At 51.0% G+C, this 17,536-nt stretch overlaps 1 protein-coding gene across 1 annotated transcript; it reads left to right on the forward strand.

Moving 5' to 3' along the window:
• The first annotated feature begins 9 nt into the window (after positions 1–9).
• Tbc1d13 (TBC1 domain family member 13) lies at positions 10–17,427 on the forward strand. The gene is made up of 12 exons (XM_041675178.1): positions 10–142; positions 963–1,036; positions 2,808–2,848; positions 3,436–3,497; positions 3,585–3,684; positions 5,366–5,448; positions 8,086–8,245; positions 10,794–11,004; positions 11,469–11,632; positions 13,649–13,809; positions 14,011–14,068; positions 14,805–17,427. Exons 1-12 carry the CDS (start codon positions 120–122, stop codon positions 14,868–14,870), a joined length of 1,203 nt encoding a protein of 400 aa, XP_041531112.1. The 5' UTR covers positions 10–119; the 3' UTR covers positions 14,871–17,427.
• The last annotated feature ends 109 nt before the right edge of the window (positions 17,428–17,536 follow it).

A 17,536-nucleotide genomic window follows, 5' to 3' on the forward strand; every position in this document is an offset into this window, starting at 1 on the left:
CTCGGTTTTGCTTCCCGCCGGAGGCTTTTGCGGAACTCCCCGGGTCCCCGGAGGGGGAGGGGGGCCAGTGGCGGCAGCTGGGGCTGCAGAAGCAGCCCAGGGGTCCGGAAGTCAACATCATGTCGAGTCTGCACAAGAGCCGGTAAGGAGACCCGAGGGCAGGACTGTGTCTAGACCGCGCCGGCCGGGCCGCGCCTTCTCCCCGACCGAGCTGCTCAGCGCATGTGCGGCCAAGAATAGCCCCCACCCCCGGCGGAGGGTCCTCTGTGCCCACTTCTCAGCATCATTGCCTGTGTGGCAGTGAGGAGAAGCAGAGATGCTTCTCTAACGTTGGTGTCACCTTTTTTTTCTCTCTCACTCTGGACCCCATTCCCTAGTGTCTTCCTCTTCCAGACCTATATTACCCTCCCCACTTCCTGGCTCCAGGATCCTCTTCCCCTAATACTCCTTGCTTATGGGAAACACTAGAGAGAACCCGAGGTCCCTAGTCTAGCCTCTTAATCGTGTCCCCCGCACACACCGCGTCGGCTAAATTTTGCTCACTCCAGGACTACTTTTTAGTCTTTTGTCCTTGCCTGAGGACAGGCCCAAGAAGTCTGTGCCCCCTCCCCCTTCTCCAGCCAAGAGAGCTGTGAGAATGGTGGAGAAACTGTTCAGGGCCCTTGTCTGTAGATCAAATTACTCCTGGTTGCGAAGCTTGGTTGTGTGAATTCAGGTAGTGGTGTGGTGTGGACTGGGCTTGGCCACAGCAAGTGTCTAGAAAATGCCAGCTCACCACCAGTAGAAAGTGCTTAATGTTAAGGTTTCATACCTTTTTGACTAGAACACCTTTTGCTCTTTGTTGACTTTGCAGATATTAGAGGATTGTCCACCTCCCTAAGCTTGGGGTTGGAGACTGTTGGGGTGAGGGATCTGTGGGCTGCCTGTTTGTTACCTTGGGGTTTCCTTTTCTGCCCTTGAAGGATTGCCGATTTCCAGGATGTCCTGAAGGAGCCTTCCATTGTGCTGGAGAAGCTTCGAGAACTCAGCTTTAGTGGTAAGGCACAATTTTCCTCGGGGTTTCCTTGGAATAGCTTTATGGCCAAGATGAAGGGGAGAGCATCAAGACGATACCCAGAGAGAGAGAGAGACTGATTTCATAGAGCTGCCTGGATGTCGTAGGAGTGGTAACCTACGACGCATCTGATTCCCCAGATTCCCTGATGTAGCCTGCAGATTGAAATAGGGGTGACCTTTTGAGCCTAGGCGAAGCGTTTGTCATTTCTCAACTAGTTTCCTGAGTTTCAGAAGTTGCAGGATGGTTCCTGATTCTTCTACCTAGCTTTGAAGCAGAGCTGAGAGTGACCTTTGGTTAATGCTAAAACTCAAGCCTTAGAACACCTACTCTAAGGAGCTGAACATCAGCCCCGTTTGACTTTGCCCTTCCTCACATGGTCAATGTTCCAGCACAGAGATAACTGGGTTTTTACCCTGTCTGTAAAAACACCCCAAGGTGTTTGTTTAGCTCTTTGTGGCACTGCTTTGCCGATAACTCTGCCAGGAAGGAGTTGAAGTTGCCTGGGTCATGTAGATTCTGAGGTCACGGTGCCAGGGAAACCCTCATCAGAACTGTTCCTGGGAGAGTTGGGGAAGCACTGCAGAAGTTGCCTTTTCTTTTCTGGAGCAGTCTGTGGTGCTTATGCCGAGCTGGGGCTGCTCAGTACACCTTGGCCGCTCTGTCTACAGATGAGTTTCTCTATCTGTGAGCAAGGCTGCAGGAACTAATCTTCCTACTGTCTGGAACTAAAGTGGGAATTAAGTGAAGTCATGGCTCTCTGGCACAGGGCTCGCAACCTGACAGCTTGGTTTGCATTTCACAAATGTGAACGCTGTTTGTGACCCATGTCCTGCACTAGGCCTAGGTGTGTCAACAGACAAACGTGCTTCCTGTCTGTCTGCGCCCCTCCATTCATAGACACTACACACATTGCATTCATACTCAAGGTTTCATATGTTTCCAGTTGTGATGGGTATCATAGAGAGCCATAGAGCCATTGCTCATAAACAGAGACACCGATGCCCAGCATAGTGGTTCACAATTTTAATGCCAGAACAGGAGGCAGAGGCAGGCAGATCTCTGTGAGTTCGAGGCCAGCCTGGTCTACAGAGTTCCAGGACAGGCTCCAAAGCTACACAGAGAAACCTTGTCTTGAAAAACAAAAAACAAACAAACAAACAAACAAAAAAACCTAAAAAAATAAAAAAACAGCCTTCTACATAGTGAGTTCCCACACAGCCAGAGCTATGGAGTGAGACCCTGTCTGAGACTGGGCATATTGTTTGGTTCATAGAGTATCTGCCTAGCATGAAGAGAGCCTTGCTTTTAAATCTTAGCACCCATAAACTAGACATAGTGGCCAAACACACCTGTAATTCTGCTACTCAGAGAATGGAGACAAGAAGAACAGAAGCTCCTCCATGGCTCCATAGTAAATTGGAGGCCAGCCTGGGCTACATCAAACTCTGCTCCTTCTCCCTGAGTAAGAGCTGGGCTTTGACTAAGAGTTGGTGGTTGATGATGGCCTCCTTGAAGAAGAAAAATCAAAGATGAGAAAGTTCAAAGAACATTCAGACAGATGAGGTTCTGGGCTGGGGGACAGAACCGTAGGCAGAAATTAGTTAGCATCCTGCTTAGACGTTTCTTTGGTGAAGAGTGGTCCCCAAAGTGCTTCCTGCTCACTCCACTTCCTGCCAACTGGCTCAAGGTGTAGGGCTGGGGGGATTCTGGAACTCTGGCTTGGGGTGACCTTTGCCTGCTGTGTCCACAGGCATTCCCTGTGAGGGCGGACTGCGGTGCCTCTGCTGGAAGGTGGGTGTGCCTGGGGTGGGGCTTCTTGGTTTTGGGGTCTCCTGGGTCTTGCATGGTCCTCTCCCGCCCCTCTTCTCGGCTCCTTTCCTTGCTTGTCTGAGGAAGGGTTTCTGGAAGTTGAGGGGTGTTGTGTTCTCTTGGCATCCTCTCCAGGATTCATTTGGGGATGGACCAATTCATAATGCCAGTGAAGATTTCCACTTCCTGGTGCATATGTGCATTGGAAGGGATGCTGATTGAAGATTTCCACTTCCTGGTGCATATGTGCATTGGAAGGGATGCTGATTGGGACAAGGCTAGTTTCCCCGAAGCCACTGCCTGAGGTGGTGGCAGCCTCTGTTCCTGGTTGCCAGCCCTTCAATGCCACCAGTTTCTCTTCTCATTTAGAAGAGTCTGTGTGGAAAACAGAGGGAGGGGCCAGCTAGGGCTAGGAGGAGGAGGGCTACTCTTCAGACCCGAGCTCCTGGGTTGCAGCCACCTTGCCTGTTGAGGGTTTCATGAAGCCTTTCTTCTGAGGCCTGCATGCCTCCACTGCTGTCCGGGATGGACAGAGGGATGTTGCCAGAGCTGTGCTGTTCTCTGTGCAGATCCTCCTGAACTACCTCCCTTTGGAGAGAGCCTCATGGACTTCCATCCTGGCCAAGCAGAGGTGAGACCTGTGCACTCCCACAACCTGTCTGCTTCCTGAGGGTGCTTCTCTGGACTCATCATTCTCCTCTGCTCTCCTCTCCGGCAGAGGGCTCTATTCTCAGTTCCTGAGGGAAATGATCATCCAGCCTGGCATCGCCAAGGCCAACATGGGTGTATCCAGGGAGGACGTGACCTTCGAAGATCATGTAAGTAAGGTTGGCTTCAGGGGCTGAGGGTGCACAGAGAGAGGGCAGAGGCTTGGGCCCAGGTGTGGACCCCTTGCTGAAGGACAGGTGGGCCTGGCCCGCTTTCCTGTCAGGTCTTCCCGCTTCATTGGGTCGCCCACTCCTTGGACACAGTGGTGTCTCCCCGCTTATTCTAGGCACACGGTAACCACAGCAGCCCTAGGCCTAGTTGGGAACATAAGTGATGGCCATTGTCCTGAGGGTGTTGTGGGAGTCACCCTGCTCCAGGAGCTCTTAGGTCATGGCCTCTGGAACCCTCACCCCAGTGCTTATTATTATTATTATTACTATTTTAATAAAAGATTAATCTGGGTGCTAGTGGCACACATCTTTAATCCTAGCAGAGGCAGGCAAATCTCTTGAGTTTGAGGCCAGCCTGGTCTACAAAGTGAGTTCCAGGACAGCCAGGACTACACAGAGAAACCCTGTCTTGAAAAAAAAGACAGTCTTGTGTATTTCAAGCTGGCCTAGAACTCAATTTATAGCCAAGAGTGACCCTGAACTTAACATTTTTAAAATTCATTCATTTTTTTTTAAAGATTTATTTATTTATTATGTATACAACATTCTGCCTTGATGTATGCCCGCACGCCAGAGGAGAGCGCCAGATCTCAGTACAGATGGTTGTGAGCCACCATGTGGTTGCTGGGAATTGAACTCATGACCTCTGGAAGAGCAGCCAGTGCTCTTAACCTCTGAGCCATCTCTCCAGCCCAAAATTCATTCTTAGTATGTCTTATTAGTATGTCTTATGGATGCCAGCGAGGGTTGTGTCATGGCGCAGACAGAGGGAAGAGGATAGTTTAGAGTCAGTTCTGCTGTTCCTGTGTATTTTGGGGACTGAACTTAGGTTTTCATGCTCGTGCAGCAAGCACCTGTACACACGAAGCCAGTTTGCAGACCCGGAGTAGATTTTTTGGTGTATTTATTTATTTGTTTTTTGAGGCAGGATCTTGCTGTGTAGCTGAAGCGTGCCTCAGACTTGGACTCCTGCTTCAGGTCTCCTAGATCTGGGATTTATCCCTGGCTAAATGTTCATTTGTTTGCCTTCTTACGGGCTTGGAGGTTGAGCAGAGGGTCTCAACTGTGGTAAGCAATCACTCTGCCACTGAACTACACCCCTCTCCTCACCCTGGGTCCTTGAGGAAGGTAGCAGGATTGTATAGTTGAGGAAAGCTGGGCAGAAGTTAGGCTGAAATAAGTGTCTGTCTGAGACCTGGAGAAAAATCCCGTTTTTATCTCCTATCCTGAGCTTCTTCATGTATACTTGACAGGGCAGAAAGTGTAGCCGGGCTGGCCTCAGACCCATCTGAGTTGACTGCTCAAGGAAAGCCCTGGTAGATAATGAAATGGCATTCTTCTTCGTCTGCCCTTTCCGGGCGCTCAGTGACTGCTGTGTGCACACTCTGTCTGGGGCACTGCCGAGAACACTGTCACCATCAGGATGTGCTCAGATCAGGCTGTGGTGTGGAGTGCCTCTGCAGAGCCTGGGAAGCCTGAGCAAGCCTGGGCACGCCTGCGCTTGCTGGGTGGACTGAGCCTGTCTCTAGGCCAGACCTAGGTCTCTGGGCATTGGATGTGAGGCCGCTGAGCTGCAGCCCTGGCTGGTCCCTGCACATAGCATCTGCTTCTCTCTTCACAGCCCCTCAACCCGAACCCTGATAGCAGGTGGAACACGTATTTTAAGGACAACGAGGTGCTACTGCAGATTGACAAAGATGTCCGGTAAGAGGCCCACAGGGGCTTTTTGCTACCGGGGCCCTCACCGGGGTTTATACATACAGTCGCATACCAGAGGGCACTGGAGCCTGGCTGGCTGGCTGGCTGGCTGGCTGGCTTCAGGACAGCTTCACCACTTGGCTGTTTGATCATGGGCAGGCAACTCAGGCTCTCTGAACATGACTTCTGTGGAAGTAGAAGTGAGATGGCTCAGGTTGAGGGTATGTGCAGCATGGGTCTTCACATGGAATCCGGATCGTTGTGCTAGCTGCAGCCTACTACAGAGGCCTTTGAAGTGATCAGTTGCCTTTGGAGAAGGACCCTGGGAGCTGAACCCCCTCACTTGGAGCAGCCTGACTGTGTCCTCTCTGGCACCCACTCCTCGTTTAGACAGGAAACTCATGCAGAGCTACTCAGTGGCATTCCCAAGGAATCCTGGGGCCAGTTCTGCTGGCAACAGCACAGGCCAATTTCACCCATGTGAGGAGGGCTGGAGGTTTCCCTGAGGAGACAGACACAGATGTTCAACCTGTCAAAATGTATGCGATTACAGAAGTTGTGAGCGCTGTGAAGGGGGAGAAGCTGGTGCTGAGGGAAGAGGGGCCTTAGGGGAGGTGACTCAGCATGAGCTGCCAGGCGAGGGGAGGATGGGAGGCGCGGGGCTATGTGGAAGAGCTTCCTAGCCTCAGGAACTTGTGCAGGAATGCCCTGAGGCTTGGGCTAAAGTCAGTAGGAAGATCCTCTTCCTCCCCAAGTGCTATGGCTCTGCCCAGATCCCTCTCCAGACTCCTCTGGATGCCTGAATGGGGTGGTATACCAGGCCCTTGGGGCCTTTCTTCTCAGACTGGCATTGGAACAGCACTACCCGTGAGATGCTGTCCTGACCAGGTTTAGGTCGAGAGTGTCATCCTGTAGTAGTTTTGGGGAGGGATTATGGGCTCAGGCTCTCTCTCCCACTGGTGTTGGCAGTAGGGTGTCAGTGTTTGCGGAGGGCCAGTACGCAGTGTGCTGTGTCTAGGCAGTCTGAGACGTATACATGATCGTGATGCCCTGTCGTGCTCCAGATGCCCCTGCGCGGTTCCTTGCACATCCCTTCATGTCAGCAAAGGGTGTTTTTTCCTGTGGTAAATGACCATGTCAATCCTTGTGTACATCCATGCCTCTGCAGACAGATGTATGTAAATATATATAATGTTCTGTTGGGGAGTGAGCTCAGGACTTGACTCCTTGTGAATATCAGACTTACTTATATACATGTATACATAGTGCTTACTAGGTACATGCTCTATCACTAAGCTAGATCCTTAGCTCCTAGACAGGTAGACAAGTGCTTTTGTCATGGAAACGTGTTTGTGGTTTACGAGCATTAGTGGTTTTGTTTTTTGTTTATTTTTTTGGTTTTTCGAGATAGGTTTTCTTCTGAAACCATTCTAGCTGTCCTGGATTTCACTCTGTAGACCAGGCTGGCCTTGAACTCACAGAGATCCACCTGTCTCTGTCGAGTATGACCTAAAGACACTTAAAAAATGCACACGTGAGCTGGGTGGTGGTGGTGCAGCACTTGGGAGGTGGGAGGCAGAGGCAGGGGCAGGTGTATCTCTGAGTCTACAAGAGCTAGTTCCAGGACAGGCCCCAAAGCTACAGAGAAACCCTGTCTTGAAAAAAAAAAAATTAAATATAAAAAATGTACACATGGGCCGGGCGATGGTGGCGCACGCCTTTAATCCCAGCACTCGGGAGGCAGAGGCAGGTGGATCTCTGTGAGTTCGAGACCAGCCTGGTCTATAGAGCTATTCCAGGACAGGCTCCAAAGCCACAGAGAAACCCTGCCTCGAAAAAACCAAAAAAAAAAAAAAAAAAAAAAAAATGTACACATGTACCTCTTCATAAACACTTATGAAATGAGCATGTATTTGTAATTTCTACTGCCTTTATAAAAACTGTATTTTGGGGGTTAAATATTTTAGTTTTTTTTTAAAATATTTATTTATTTATTATGTATACAATATTCTGTCTGTGTGTATGCCTGCAGGCCAGAAGAGGGCACCAGACCGCATTACAGATGGTTGTGAGCCACCATGTGGTTGCTGGGAATTGAACTCAGGACCTTTGGAAGAGCAGACAATGCTCTTAACCTCTGAGCCATCTCTCCAGCCCAATATTTTAGTTTTTTTTTTTTTTTTTATTATGTATATAATATTCTGTCTGTGTGTATGTCTGCAGGCCAGAAGAGGGCACCAGACCTCATTACAGATGGTTGTGAGCCACCATGTGGTTGCTGGGAACCGAACTCAGGACCTTTGGAAAAGGAGGCGATGCTCTTAACCACTGAGCCATTTCTCCAGCCCCCAATATTTTAGTTTTTGATACAAAGTTTTGCATTAGTCAAGGCTGCTCAGGTGCTCACTTTGTAGCTGAAGCTGGGCTTGAACTCCAAGTAGTTGATTACAGTTTGAGCCACCATCCCCAGCTGAAATGTTACGATTACAAACAGGCAAACAGTTGAAGAGTAGCTGAGGTGTAGGGCACCTGTCTAGCGTGACCTCGGTTAGACCCCAGCACTGTAAGATAAATAAAATCAACCACTTGTGAGCATACCCAGGGCTGCCACCCTGAGTGACAGCGTTCTTTCCATTCCAACAGGAGGCTGTGCCCAGATATATCCTTCTTCCAGAGAGCCACCGAATACCCCTGCCTCCTCATCCTGGACCCGCAGAATGAGTTCGAGACCCTTCGGAAACGGGTGGAGCAGACAACACTGAAATCTCAGACAGTGGCCCGGAACCGGAGCGGGGTCACAAATGTAAGAGCTAGCCTGGGATCTTTTTCTTTTTAAGATTTGTTTATTTTATTTGAGTGTTTGCCTGCCTGTGTGTATATGTTCCTAGAACTAGAGCTGCACTGAAAGCTCCATTTGCCATTTGTATCATGGGAAAAAAATGAGGGTCCCTATGGCTAGGAACAGCGAGACAGCAGAGGGGAGGGGCCAGAGGGTCCTGTAAGAGCTAGTGTGGGGAGGTCCAACAGGGCCCTTGTGCAGACTGCTGGTGGGCTCTTGGAGGATTCTGAGCAGGCAGCAACTTTTGGTTCAGGTGTCCTTGGGCATAGAAGGGCTATCAAAGCAGATGGCTGCATTTGCCAAGGTCAGAATTTGCTGTTTGGTTAGATCTGGAACACACAGAAGAGGGTAAGCTCTAAGGGTTTTCAAGCTCCAGAAAAAATAGCAGACCTCGACACTGTGGCAGCTGCTTTGCCCCTCAAAAGGTGTATGACCTTATATCTCCATTTAGGCTCACTGCTTTGGGAGCTGTAGTGGTGATTTGTTCCCACTTGTCATGGCCTTTCACCAGCAGGGGAGCCCTCCTCTGCAGCCTCCCCAGCAGGAGAGCCCTCCTCTACAGCCTCCCCAGCAGGGGAACCCTCCTCTGCAGCCTCCCCAGCAGGAGAGCCCTCCTCTGCAGCCTCCCCAGCAGGGGAACCCTCCTCTGCAGCCTCCCCAGCAGGGAGTGGAGAATCACACAACTCTTCTCCCTGAGTTGTTGATGGGCAGTCAGGCAGATGCATTCACTCCTGGTCCCGTGTACCTGCCACGAGGGTAGGGTTCACCAAAGTTGTGCATAGTCCAGGCGTGGTGAGGGAACCATGGCTTGGTTTTTGTGCACCCCTCTTGGCATGGATGCTGATAGCCTTGATGAAGGCCCAACAGTGCTAATCCTTTGACTATAGTGTTGCACGTGAGGGTCAAGCTCTACCCGTTTTACCTTTGGATCTGGTCCTGACAGCCCAGGATCCAACTGAAGCTTCATCCCCAGGATTCTGGACCTGTGGTAGGGTGGCTCAGTCAAGTCAGTCTCTGTCTTCTGTGAGTCTGGGCAAGGGATACCGAGCTGCTGTTTCTGGGCTTTTCCTCCTCCATATCTGGGCATGATCACTCCTGCCCTGCCTGGCTGTGGAACAGCCAGAAGGAAATGAGGTCATGGAAGGCAGGTTCTTGGAAAGCTAGAGGCACTGGGCTATCATGGGAGAAAACCTGCTGCAGCCGCTTGGCGCACAGCCTCTGGGCTAGTGAGTCCAGGTTCAAGTCTATGTGAGCCTGTTTCCTCATCTTGAACTGTTCAAAGGTGGTGCTGTGGCTTAAAGCCTGTAATCTGAGGCAGGAGGATCAACTCAGGGCCTTCCTCAACTATCTGGTGAGGACCAGCTCAGGGCCATCCTGGACTGATATGTTTGAAGTTCACTCTGAAGACATGAAGCTCTGTTGTGAAAGAAAATGGTTTTGAGAGCAGATTGGAGGAGTATGGTCTGCTCCTGGGGTGCATGTGTTTGTGTCATGCACATGTATGAAAGGTATGTGGAAATACCCTGGGCTACATGGACTCCTAAGAATAGAAAGTCTTGTGTAGTCCATTGGGGTCTCTTCTGCAAGTCCTCCAGCTCTGCAGCCACTGCTGGAGCAGGCTGAGGGAGAGCCCAGGCACCCAAATCCCCTAAATTTCCTGAGGTTCTGCAGAGCAGCTGATATTGTGGACACCTTTTCTTGTTTTGAACTGGTTTTATGTAGTCCAGGTTGGCCTAGAACTCTATATGTAGCTGAGGCTGGTATTGAACTCCTGATCCTCCCGATTCTACCTCTAAGTGCTGGGATTTACAGCCTACATCATCACCTGCAGCCAAGTCTTTATTTTCAGTTGAAGTACGTATACTTAGAAATGCATACATTTTTACGCACGTAGCTAGATCTGTTCTTCCCGTGAGTCCACCTGTGAGGCTGCCCATCACCGTCAGGACTTCTCACTGTGCAGGAGGGCCCTTCTTCCTTTCTCCATCAGGTCCTTACCACAGAATCTACCTCTCTTTTGTTGTTGGGTTTCATTGGTTTTGATTTTTTTGTTTTGGTTTTGTTTTGTTGTTGTTGTTTATTTTTCAAGACAGGGTTTCTCTGTAGCTTTAGAGCCTCTCCTGGAACTCGCTCTGTAGATCAGGCTGGTCTTGAACTCACAGAGATCTGCCTGTCTCTGCCTCCCAAGTGCTGGGATTAAACGCATGCACCACCACCACCTGGCTTTTTTTTTTTTTTTTTTTTTTTTAAGACAGGGTCTCACTATGTATCCTTGGCTGGCTTCAACCTCACAGAGATCTGCCTGCCTCTGCCTCTCAAGTGCTAGGACTAAAGGAAGTGGGACCTCTTTTTTAACCTGGTTGTCACTCAATGTCTTCTTACAGCATCCACCTCCTCTTCCTTGTGTGACATGTTCCTCCATATCATGTCTTGGTCATAAACTAGGATGTTAAGGCATGTTGGGCTTCATGGGAACATTTGACCTGCTAACAGGTTCTCCTCTTCTCCCCAGATGAGCTCCCCACACAAGAACAACGCACCACCAGCCCTGAATGAGTATGAGGTTCTGCCCAATGGCTGTGAAGCCCACTGGGAGGTGGTGGAGCGGATCCTGTTCATCTATGCCAAGCTCAACCCTGGCATCGCTTACGTGCAGGGCATGAATGAGATCGTGGGTCCCCTGTACTACACTTTTGCCACTGACCCGAACAGCGAGTGGAAAGGTTAGACAGGCTCTTGGCTGCCCGAGCCTCCCATTGCTGGCTCCCTAGAGAAAGAGAATGGGGCTAGCCAGGCTGATGGGCCACGTGGGGCTCCGGAGCCTCATCTATTTCAGACGTCTGTGGCCATGTCAGAGCAGGTGCTGTCTAGCTCTGCCTTGTAGAATACTGCTGTTCACTGATCTGTTGACCCTTGGAACTTTCTGTGGAATAGATGCTCATGACCGGCTGAGAGATGAGACCCATTAGCATAGTGCACGAAAGCTGCCAAGTGGGCTGTGTGTCTAGAAGATGAGGTAGAAGTGGTGACGTCCTTAGGGGTAGACGGGGCCAAGGTGGGGGACCCATTCCAGCCTCTGCAGGGGTATTGGGTGACACGTTGAAGTGGGGCATATGTCTTGTGGGTGAGGTGGGACTCAAGAACACCTCACTCCCTGCGTCCACCCACACCTCACTGTCTGTCCCAGAGCACGCTGAAGCTGACACCTTTTTCTGCTTCACCAACCTCATGGCTGAGATCCGAGACAACTTCATCAAGAGCCTGGATGACTCCCAGTGTGGCATCACCTACAAGATGGAAAAGGTGTACTCCACCTTGAAGGATAAGGATGTAGAACTCTACCTGAAACTGGTGAGGACCAGGCTCACAGCTACTGCCTGAGTCTGGGGGCTAAAAGTGGCTGTAGTTGAGCAGCTCAGGATGCTGGCCCACCAGCACGTGGGAAACAAAGGCAGAAGGCTCTCTGAGTTTAGGCTAGCCTGGTAGCGTGGCCTGTCTCAAAACACAGAGAGAGACAGAGAGAGAGAATAATGTGGCCAGTAGATGGCAGGTGAAAGTGTTTAACGCCAAGCCCAGCCACCTTACCTAGTTCAGCCCCGACCACGTGGTAGAGAAGAGAACTGACTCTCACAAGCTGTTCTTTAACTCTACGTACTTCAGATACATTAAACATGCAATTCAGCTTATTGTAAAGCCATCACTGTGTGTTTCATAAAACAGTTCAGTTTAAGCTAGACAAGGAAGCACATCCTACGAGGATATTCAAGCCAGTCTGGCCTACATAGTGAGTTTGAGGTCAGTTTACATGAAAACCTGTTTTAAGAATAAATTAAGGGGCTGGAGAGATGGCTCAGAGGTTAAGAGCACTGACTGCTCTTCTGGAGGTCCTGAGTTCAATTCCCAGCAACCACATGGTGGCTCACAACCATTTGTACTGAGATCTGGCGCCCTCCTCTGGTGTGTGGGCATACATCGAGGCAGAATGTTGTATACATAATAAATAAATAAATCTTTTTAAAAAAAAGAATAAATTAAGGGGCTGCGCGATGGTGGCGCACACCTTTAATCCCAGCACTTGAGAAGCAGAGGTAGGTGAATCTCTGTGAGTTCAAGTCCAGCCTGGTCTACAGAGCAAGTTCCAGCACAGCCAGAGCTACATAGAGAAACCCAGCCTCAAAAAGATAGATAGACAGACAGAGAAGAGAAGATACATTTTTCTATATAAATTGCGAGTGCTGTGGGATGGGGATGTGGCTCGGTTGATAGAAGGCTTGCCTAGCACGTGTGAAGGCCTGGACTCCATCTGGGATCCAAGCCACTGCAACCTTGGCTCTCAGAAGGTGAAGGCCAGGGTATGAGGGTTTAAAGTTATACTTGGCTTCATGGTGACTTTGACTCCAACCTGGGCTATTAAAAAAAAAAAAAAATTGGCCGGGCGGTGGTGGCGCACGCCTTTAATCCCAGCACTCGGGAGGCAGAGGCAGGCGGATCTCTGTGAGTTCGAGACCAGCCTGGTCTACAAGAGCTAGTTCCAGGACAGGCTCCAAAACCACAGAGAAACCCTGTCTTGAAAAAACCAAAAAGAAAAAAAAAAAAGTAAAAAAAAAAAAATTAAACTGTGTGGCGGTGGCACACGCCTTTATTCCCAGCACTCAGGAGGCAAGGGCAGGCAGATTTCTGTGAGTTTGAAGCTGTCCTGATGTAATAGTTCAAGACCAACCAGGGTTATATGGGTTATATGGTGAGACTCTGTCTCAGAAACAAATTTCTAAAATGTTTTGTGAAAAAAAAATATATACAGACACGTATATTCTTACTTTATTTTCGTTTTTGGTTTTTTTGTTTGTTTGTTTGTTTGTTTTAGACCTGTTTTTTCCTGGCTCTCCTGGAAGTCACTCTGTAGACCAGGCTGGCCTTGAACTCAAGAGATCTGCCTGCCTCTGCCTTCCCAGTATGGGATTAAAAGTGCTACCATTCCTGGCTTAAAGTACGGAATGCTGTTTTTACTTAGTGATGCATGTTCTTTCTGTTAATACCCTCTGTGACTCCGCAAAGTGTTCGTTTCCTGGGGATTCCTGCCCTGTGGGGTTGTTCATGGGTTCGTAAGCTGAGCACAGGTGCTGTGCCCGGGGCTGGTCCTTGTGCATGTCTCCAGACGGGGAAGTTCATGTGCTGAGCCATCTCCAAGTCTGAAGGGCTGATGTAAAATCCAGGGCTTCTAGTGTGCCTTGAAGAAATCAAAAGCAACATTGACTGGACTGCAGTAGCGGCCGTCCTCTTAGTGGCCCCTTTGAGGCCTGAGCAGGGCTTGCTTCTAGGCTACATTTTCTTTCTGCCGCTGACACCCAATCCCTGCTGTCTCTCCAGCAAGAGCAGAATATCAAGCCCCAGTTCTTTGCCTTCCGTTGGCTGACACTCCTGCTGTCGCAGGAGTTCTTGCTGCCTGATGTCATCCGGATCTGGGACTCACTCTTTGCCGATGACAACCGCTTTGACTTCCTCCTCCTGGTCTGCTGTGCCATGCTCATGTAAGTGGGGCCATGATTTGCCCTGTCCATAAGGAAAGCTGGGGTGGGAGGGGGCAGTCCTGGAAGGCGGCCAGAGCAAGCCTCTGGAACTGACCTCCAAGCAGGCCTTGCTGAGAGTGGAAGAATCAGCAGAGAGCCTGCCTGCAGGCCTGCTCCTGGGACATCTAGGCTCCAGCGCTGAGACTGCTTGTTTCCCTGCAGACTGATCCGGGAGCAGTTGCTGGAGGGGGATTTCACTGTCAACATGCGGCTTCTGCAGGTAATGGGCACTGGAGGGAAGGCCAGTCAGTCTCAGCAGCAGGGCAGACACTTCACCCAGCACCAGCCATTGTTGCAGGCTGGCACCAGAAACAGGAGCACGTGCTGTGGGTTCAGGGTGCAGACTCTGGGTTTGAATCTGAGTTGAATCCTGGTCTTCACAGACCTTGAGTGGTATACATCCTTGGCTCTCCAGGACTCTGGGCCACAAGGTCAAGGCAGTGAATGTTGCTGATTTTGCTCTGGTGGGGAGTTGTGTGTCACGTGGGTCTGTCAGCCTGCCTGAGGTTCATGTATGTTCTCTTCTTTTCCTCATGTGACTTGAGCCAAGTGACATTGTCCAGGCCTCAGTGTTTACCAACACCTGGCTTTGGGTTTGTTTTCATTAACCTCACTAGCCAGGTCTGTGAGATGGATGTAATCACAGCACCCCTTCTCGGGGTTCCTCGGGGGACTGGAAGGCTAAGGGCTATACCAGCAGAGCTAGTTCCAGGTTGTTCATGGGTGTGCCTCCAGGTTCCAAGGCTGGAGCTGGGAGGGCTGAGGCCTCGGGCACTATGGTCCTAAGACAGGCCGTGAGACCCTTTGGACCTTAGTGACATGCAGTGTTTGTGGCGGGATACCTGGAGTGTCTGGTATACCAGTCCCTGCTGCTGGTGCCATGCCATGGTGACAGATGTGTGTGGAAAGGCAGTGGGGGCTGCTCCAAGAGCACATGTGGTTTCCTTGGTGTCCAGGATTATCCCAGCACAGACGTCTGCCAGATCCTACAGAAAGCCAAGGAGCTCCAAGACTCAAAGTAACCTGGTGGCAAGAGGCCCAGGGTTGGAAGAGCAGCCACCTGCACATCTGGTTTGTGGGACACAGAGGAGTCAGTGGGAAAGCAGTGAGGACAAGCCACAGACCTGGCCAGCTCCAGGCTTCCCAACCTGGCTCCGGTGGTCCAGGCTACTCCTGAGCACACTGTGCTGTGCTCCTTCCCAGTGCTTGGCCCTGCCGCCCTCCCTGCACTTGAGTCCTGAGGCCTCCACCCAGACTGCTAAGCAGCGCGGGAGCTCCTGAACTGGGTTCCTGGGACTGGGGCCATTTGAGGCACAGGAGGCTGGCAAGGGTTCTGCCATGCCTCTGCCCAGTAGCTCCCTTTGTGCTCTCATCTTCCCCTGGGTCCTGGTCAGGGGAGGTAATTGGCTAATGGGCCAGAAACCATTTCTGAGCATTGGTGCTCAAGCTACTTGGGGAAGGGACCCCAGAAGAGCTGAGAGACTGCCAGTTCTAGGTTCACCTTTTGTCTCCCCTGTCCGGTGCATTTGCTCATGGTCGGGGTGTCCCCCAGGTGTCTCTGCTCCAGTGTGTGTATGTACACGTGTGTTCACACATGCCCTGGAAGCGGAGTGGGCATGTTGGAATCCCTCTGAGGTCCTGCTTCCTTTCTTCTGTGTCTCTACCTCTGCTGTCTCCCTCTTCCTCTGCCAGAGGTGTGTATGGCTCCTGCCGTTCCTTCCTCTCCATGTCTCTCTACCCTTTGCCTGGAGCACCTTACCCCAAATCTCTTCCTCTCTCTTCTCTGCTTCCTGAAGCCAGCAGTCAGAATGAGAAGTGTGGCTTAGTAAGACCCCTGCAGGCCAACCTTGGCTTGGGCACCCTGTTCCCGTCCCCAACCCAAGGTTCAAGGTCCTCTCACCAGAGAGGGAATCACAGTGGCTCTTCAGAGGGCCTGCTCTGCTTGAGGAAGCCAAGTGCTGCTGACATGGTGGCCTGTGACACTCGGGGCCTCTTGCCCATTGTTTGCCCAACTGTGGAGAAAGGAGGGAGGAGGAGTCTTGTAAGGGCCTCCCTGGAGACTCATCATCTCAGAGACCAAGGATGTCCCGCTGGGCTGTGTCTGGGAGCTGGAATCTGAGCATCTCAGCAGAGCTGGCATCCCTTGGCTTCCAAGTTCCTGCCCACGGAGTATAAGTCTCATCAAGGGCAAAGGACCAAAGGATGCCTCTCTGTGGCCAGCATTGGCTGAAGGCCTGGAGCTTCTCAGTGCCAGGAGAGCTACATTTGTAGCTGTGCTCCTGCAGGGGCTGCAGAGGTGCTTGGGCTGTCTTCTGGCTTTGGGGACACAGTGCCTGAGCTACACCCTGTTCAGCAAGTAGACTTTTCCTAACCTTGTCCCTCCCTCCCTCCTTTTCTTTTTTTTTTTTCTTTTTTTTCTTTTTTTGGTTTTTCGAGACAGGGTTTCTCTGTGGCTTTGGAGCCTGTCCTGGAACTAGCTCTGTAGACCAGGCTGGTCTCGAACTCACAGAGATCCACCTGCCTCTGCCTCCCGAGTGCTGGGATTAAAGGCGTGCGCCACCACCGCCCGGCGCTCCCTCCTTTTCTGTGGAGGCCAGGTGGTTTGAGTCCTGAAGGCAGGTCGACAGCAGGGGAGGGGAGACCTCACCCTCTCAGACTGGCCAGCAGGAACTAGGCTCCAGCAGCTGCCACCCGAAGCCTCCTGAGACCAGCTGCAGGGCTCCCTGCCTTCCCAAGCCGCTGCTCTAGTAAACTTCCTTGGGTGCTGCTGGGACTCTGTCTGCCTTTTTGCTACCATCTCCCCCAACATAGAATATTTGGGTGATTTTTTTTTTAACTATTTATTTAGACATGGGCTATTTATTGCAGATTGGCAAGTGAGTTGGGCTGTGCGCGGGTTTTAGTGACTGGGGTGATAGAATTGGAGGCATGGATTGTCTTAATTTCCCAAGGTTAATCCTGGCACCCTCTCCTGTTCCTGGCTGGGAAGGCTGCCAGCTCTACTAGAACTGAGTACAGGGAGGCCCGAGCTGGTGCATTTGCTGTACTCAGAGATCCAGGACATACACTCCCACCATCCTGGTCTCCCCTTAATGTAGGGCTTGTCAGCGGGTAGTTCAGCCCCAGCATTGACCTCTTCATTGCCTGGAAGCCAGCAGACACTGCCTGGGACACCTACTGCATTTATTCCCTCTTGCCAATCCTCCTTCCCTTGCTCTCTCCCTCCCTCTCTTCCTGGGACCATGCTACTGGAATCACTGCATCCGATTTGTTTCTGTGGGAGACCTGCATCCTGTGCCCACTCCTTGACCCTGGAGATGAAGGCCAAGGGCATGGAATGGAGGCTGTCTGGATAGTGTGGCTCCCCAGTCGGGTGCTGCCTAAGGAAAAAACTTGCCTGTGGTGATTCTTAAGGGAGAACCAGAGTCTGAATTCAGCAGCTTCCACGTGGGGTGGCCCCAGGAGCTTGGCAGGTCACCCCTGGGGGACCAGACAGCAGTGGCTTTTGTGTTTTCATCCATTCTCTGAGTCAGTGCTGTTGATGAGTTGTCTTTAATAAACCGTGTGCTCTTTACCATGTATGTGTATTGGTGCTTCCATAGCTGGACACGAGACTTTGGAGCAAGGACAAAGTCAAAGTCCCTTATCCTGGTCTAAGGAAGACCAGGAACTGCTTGCCAGGAAAGCC

Source organism: Microtus oregoni, unplaced genomic scaffold, assembly GCF_018167655.1.
Source record: "Microtus oregoni isolate MIOR12 unplaced genomic scaffold, Mior012 000025F_ref0000491, whole genome shotgun sequence".
Lineage (NCBI taxonomy): Eukaryota > Metazoa > Chordata > Mammalia > Rodentia > Cricetidae > Microtus > Microtus oregoni.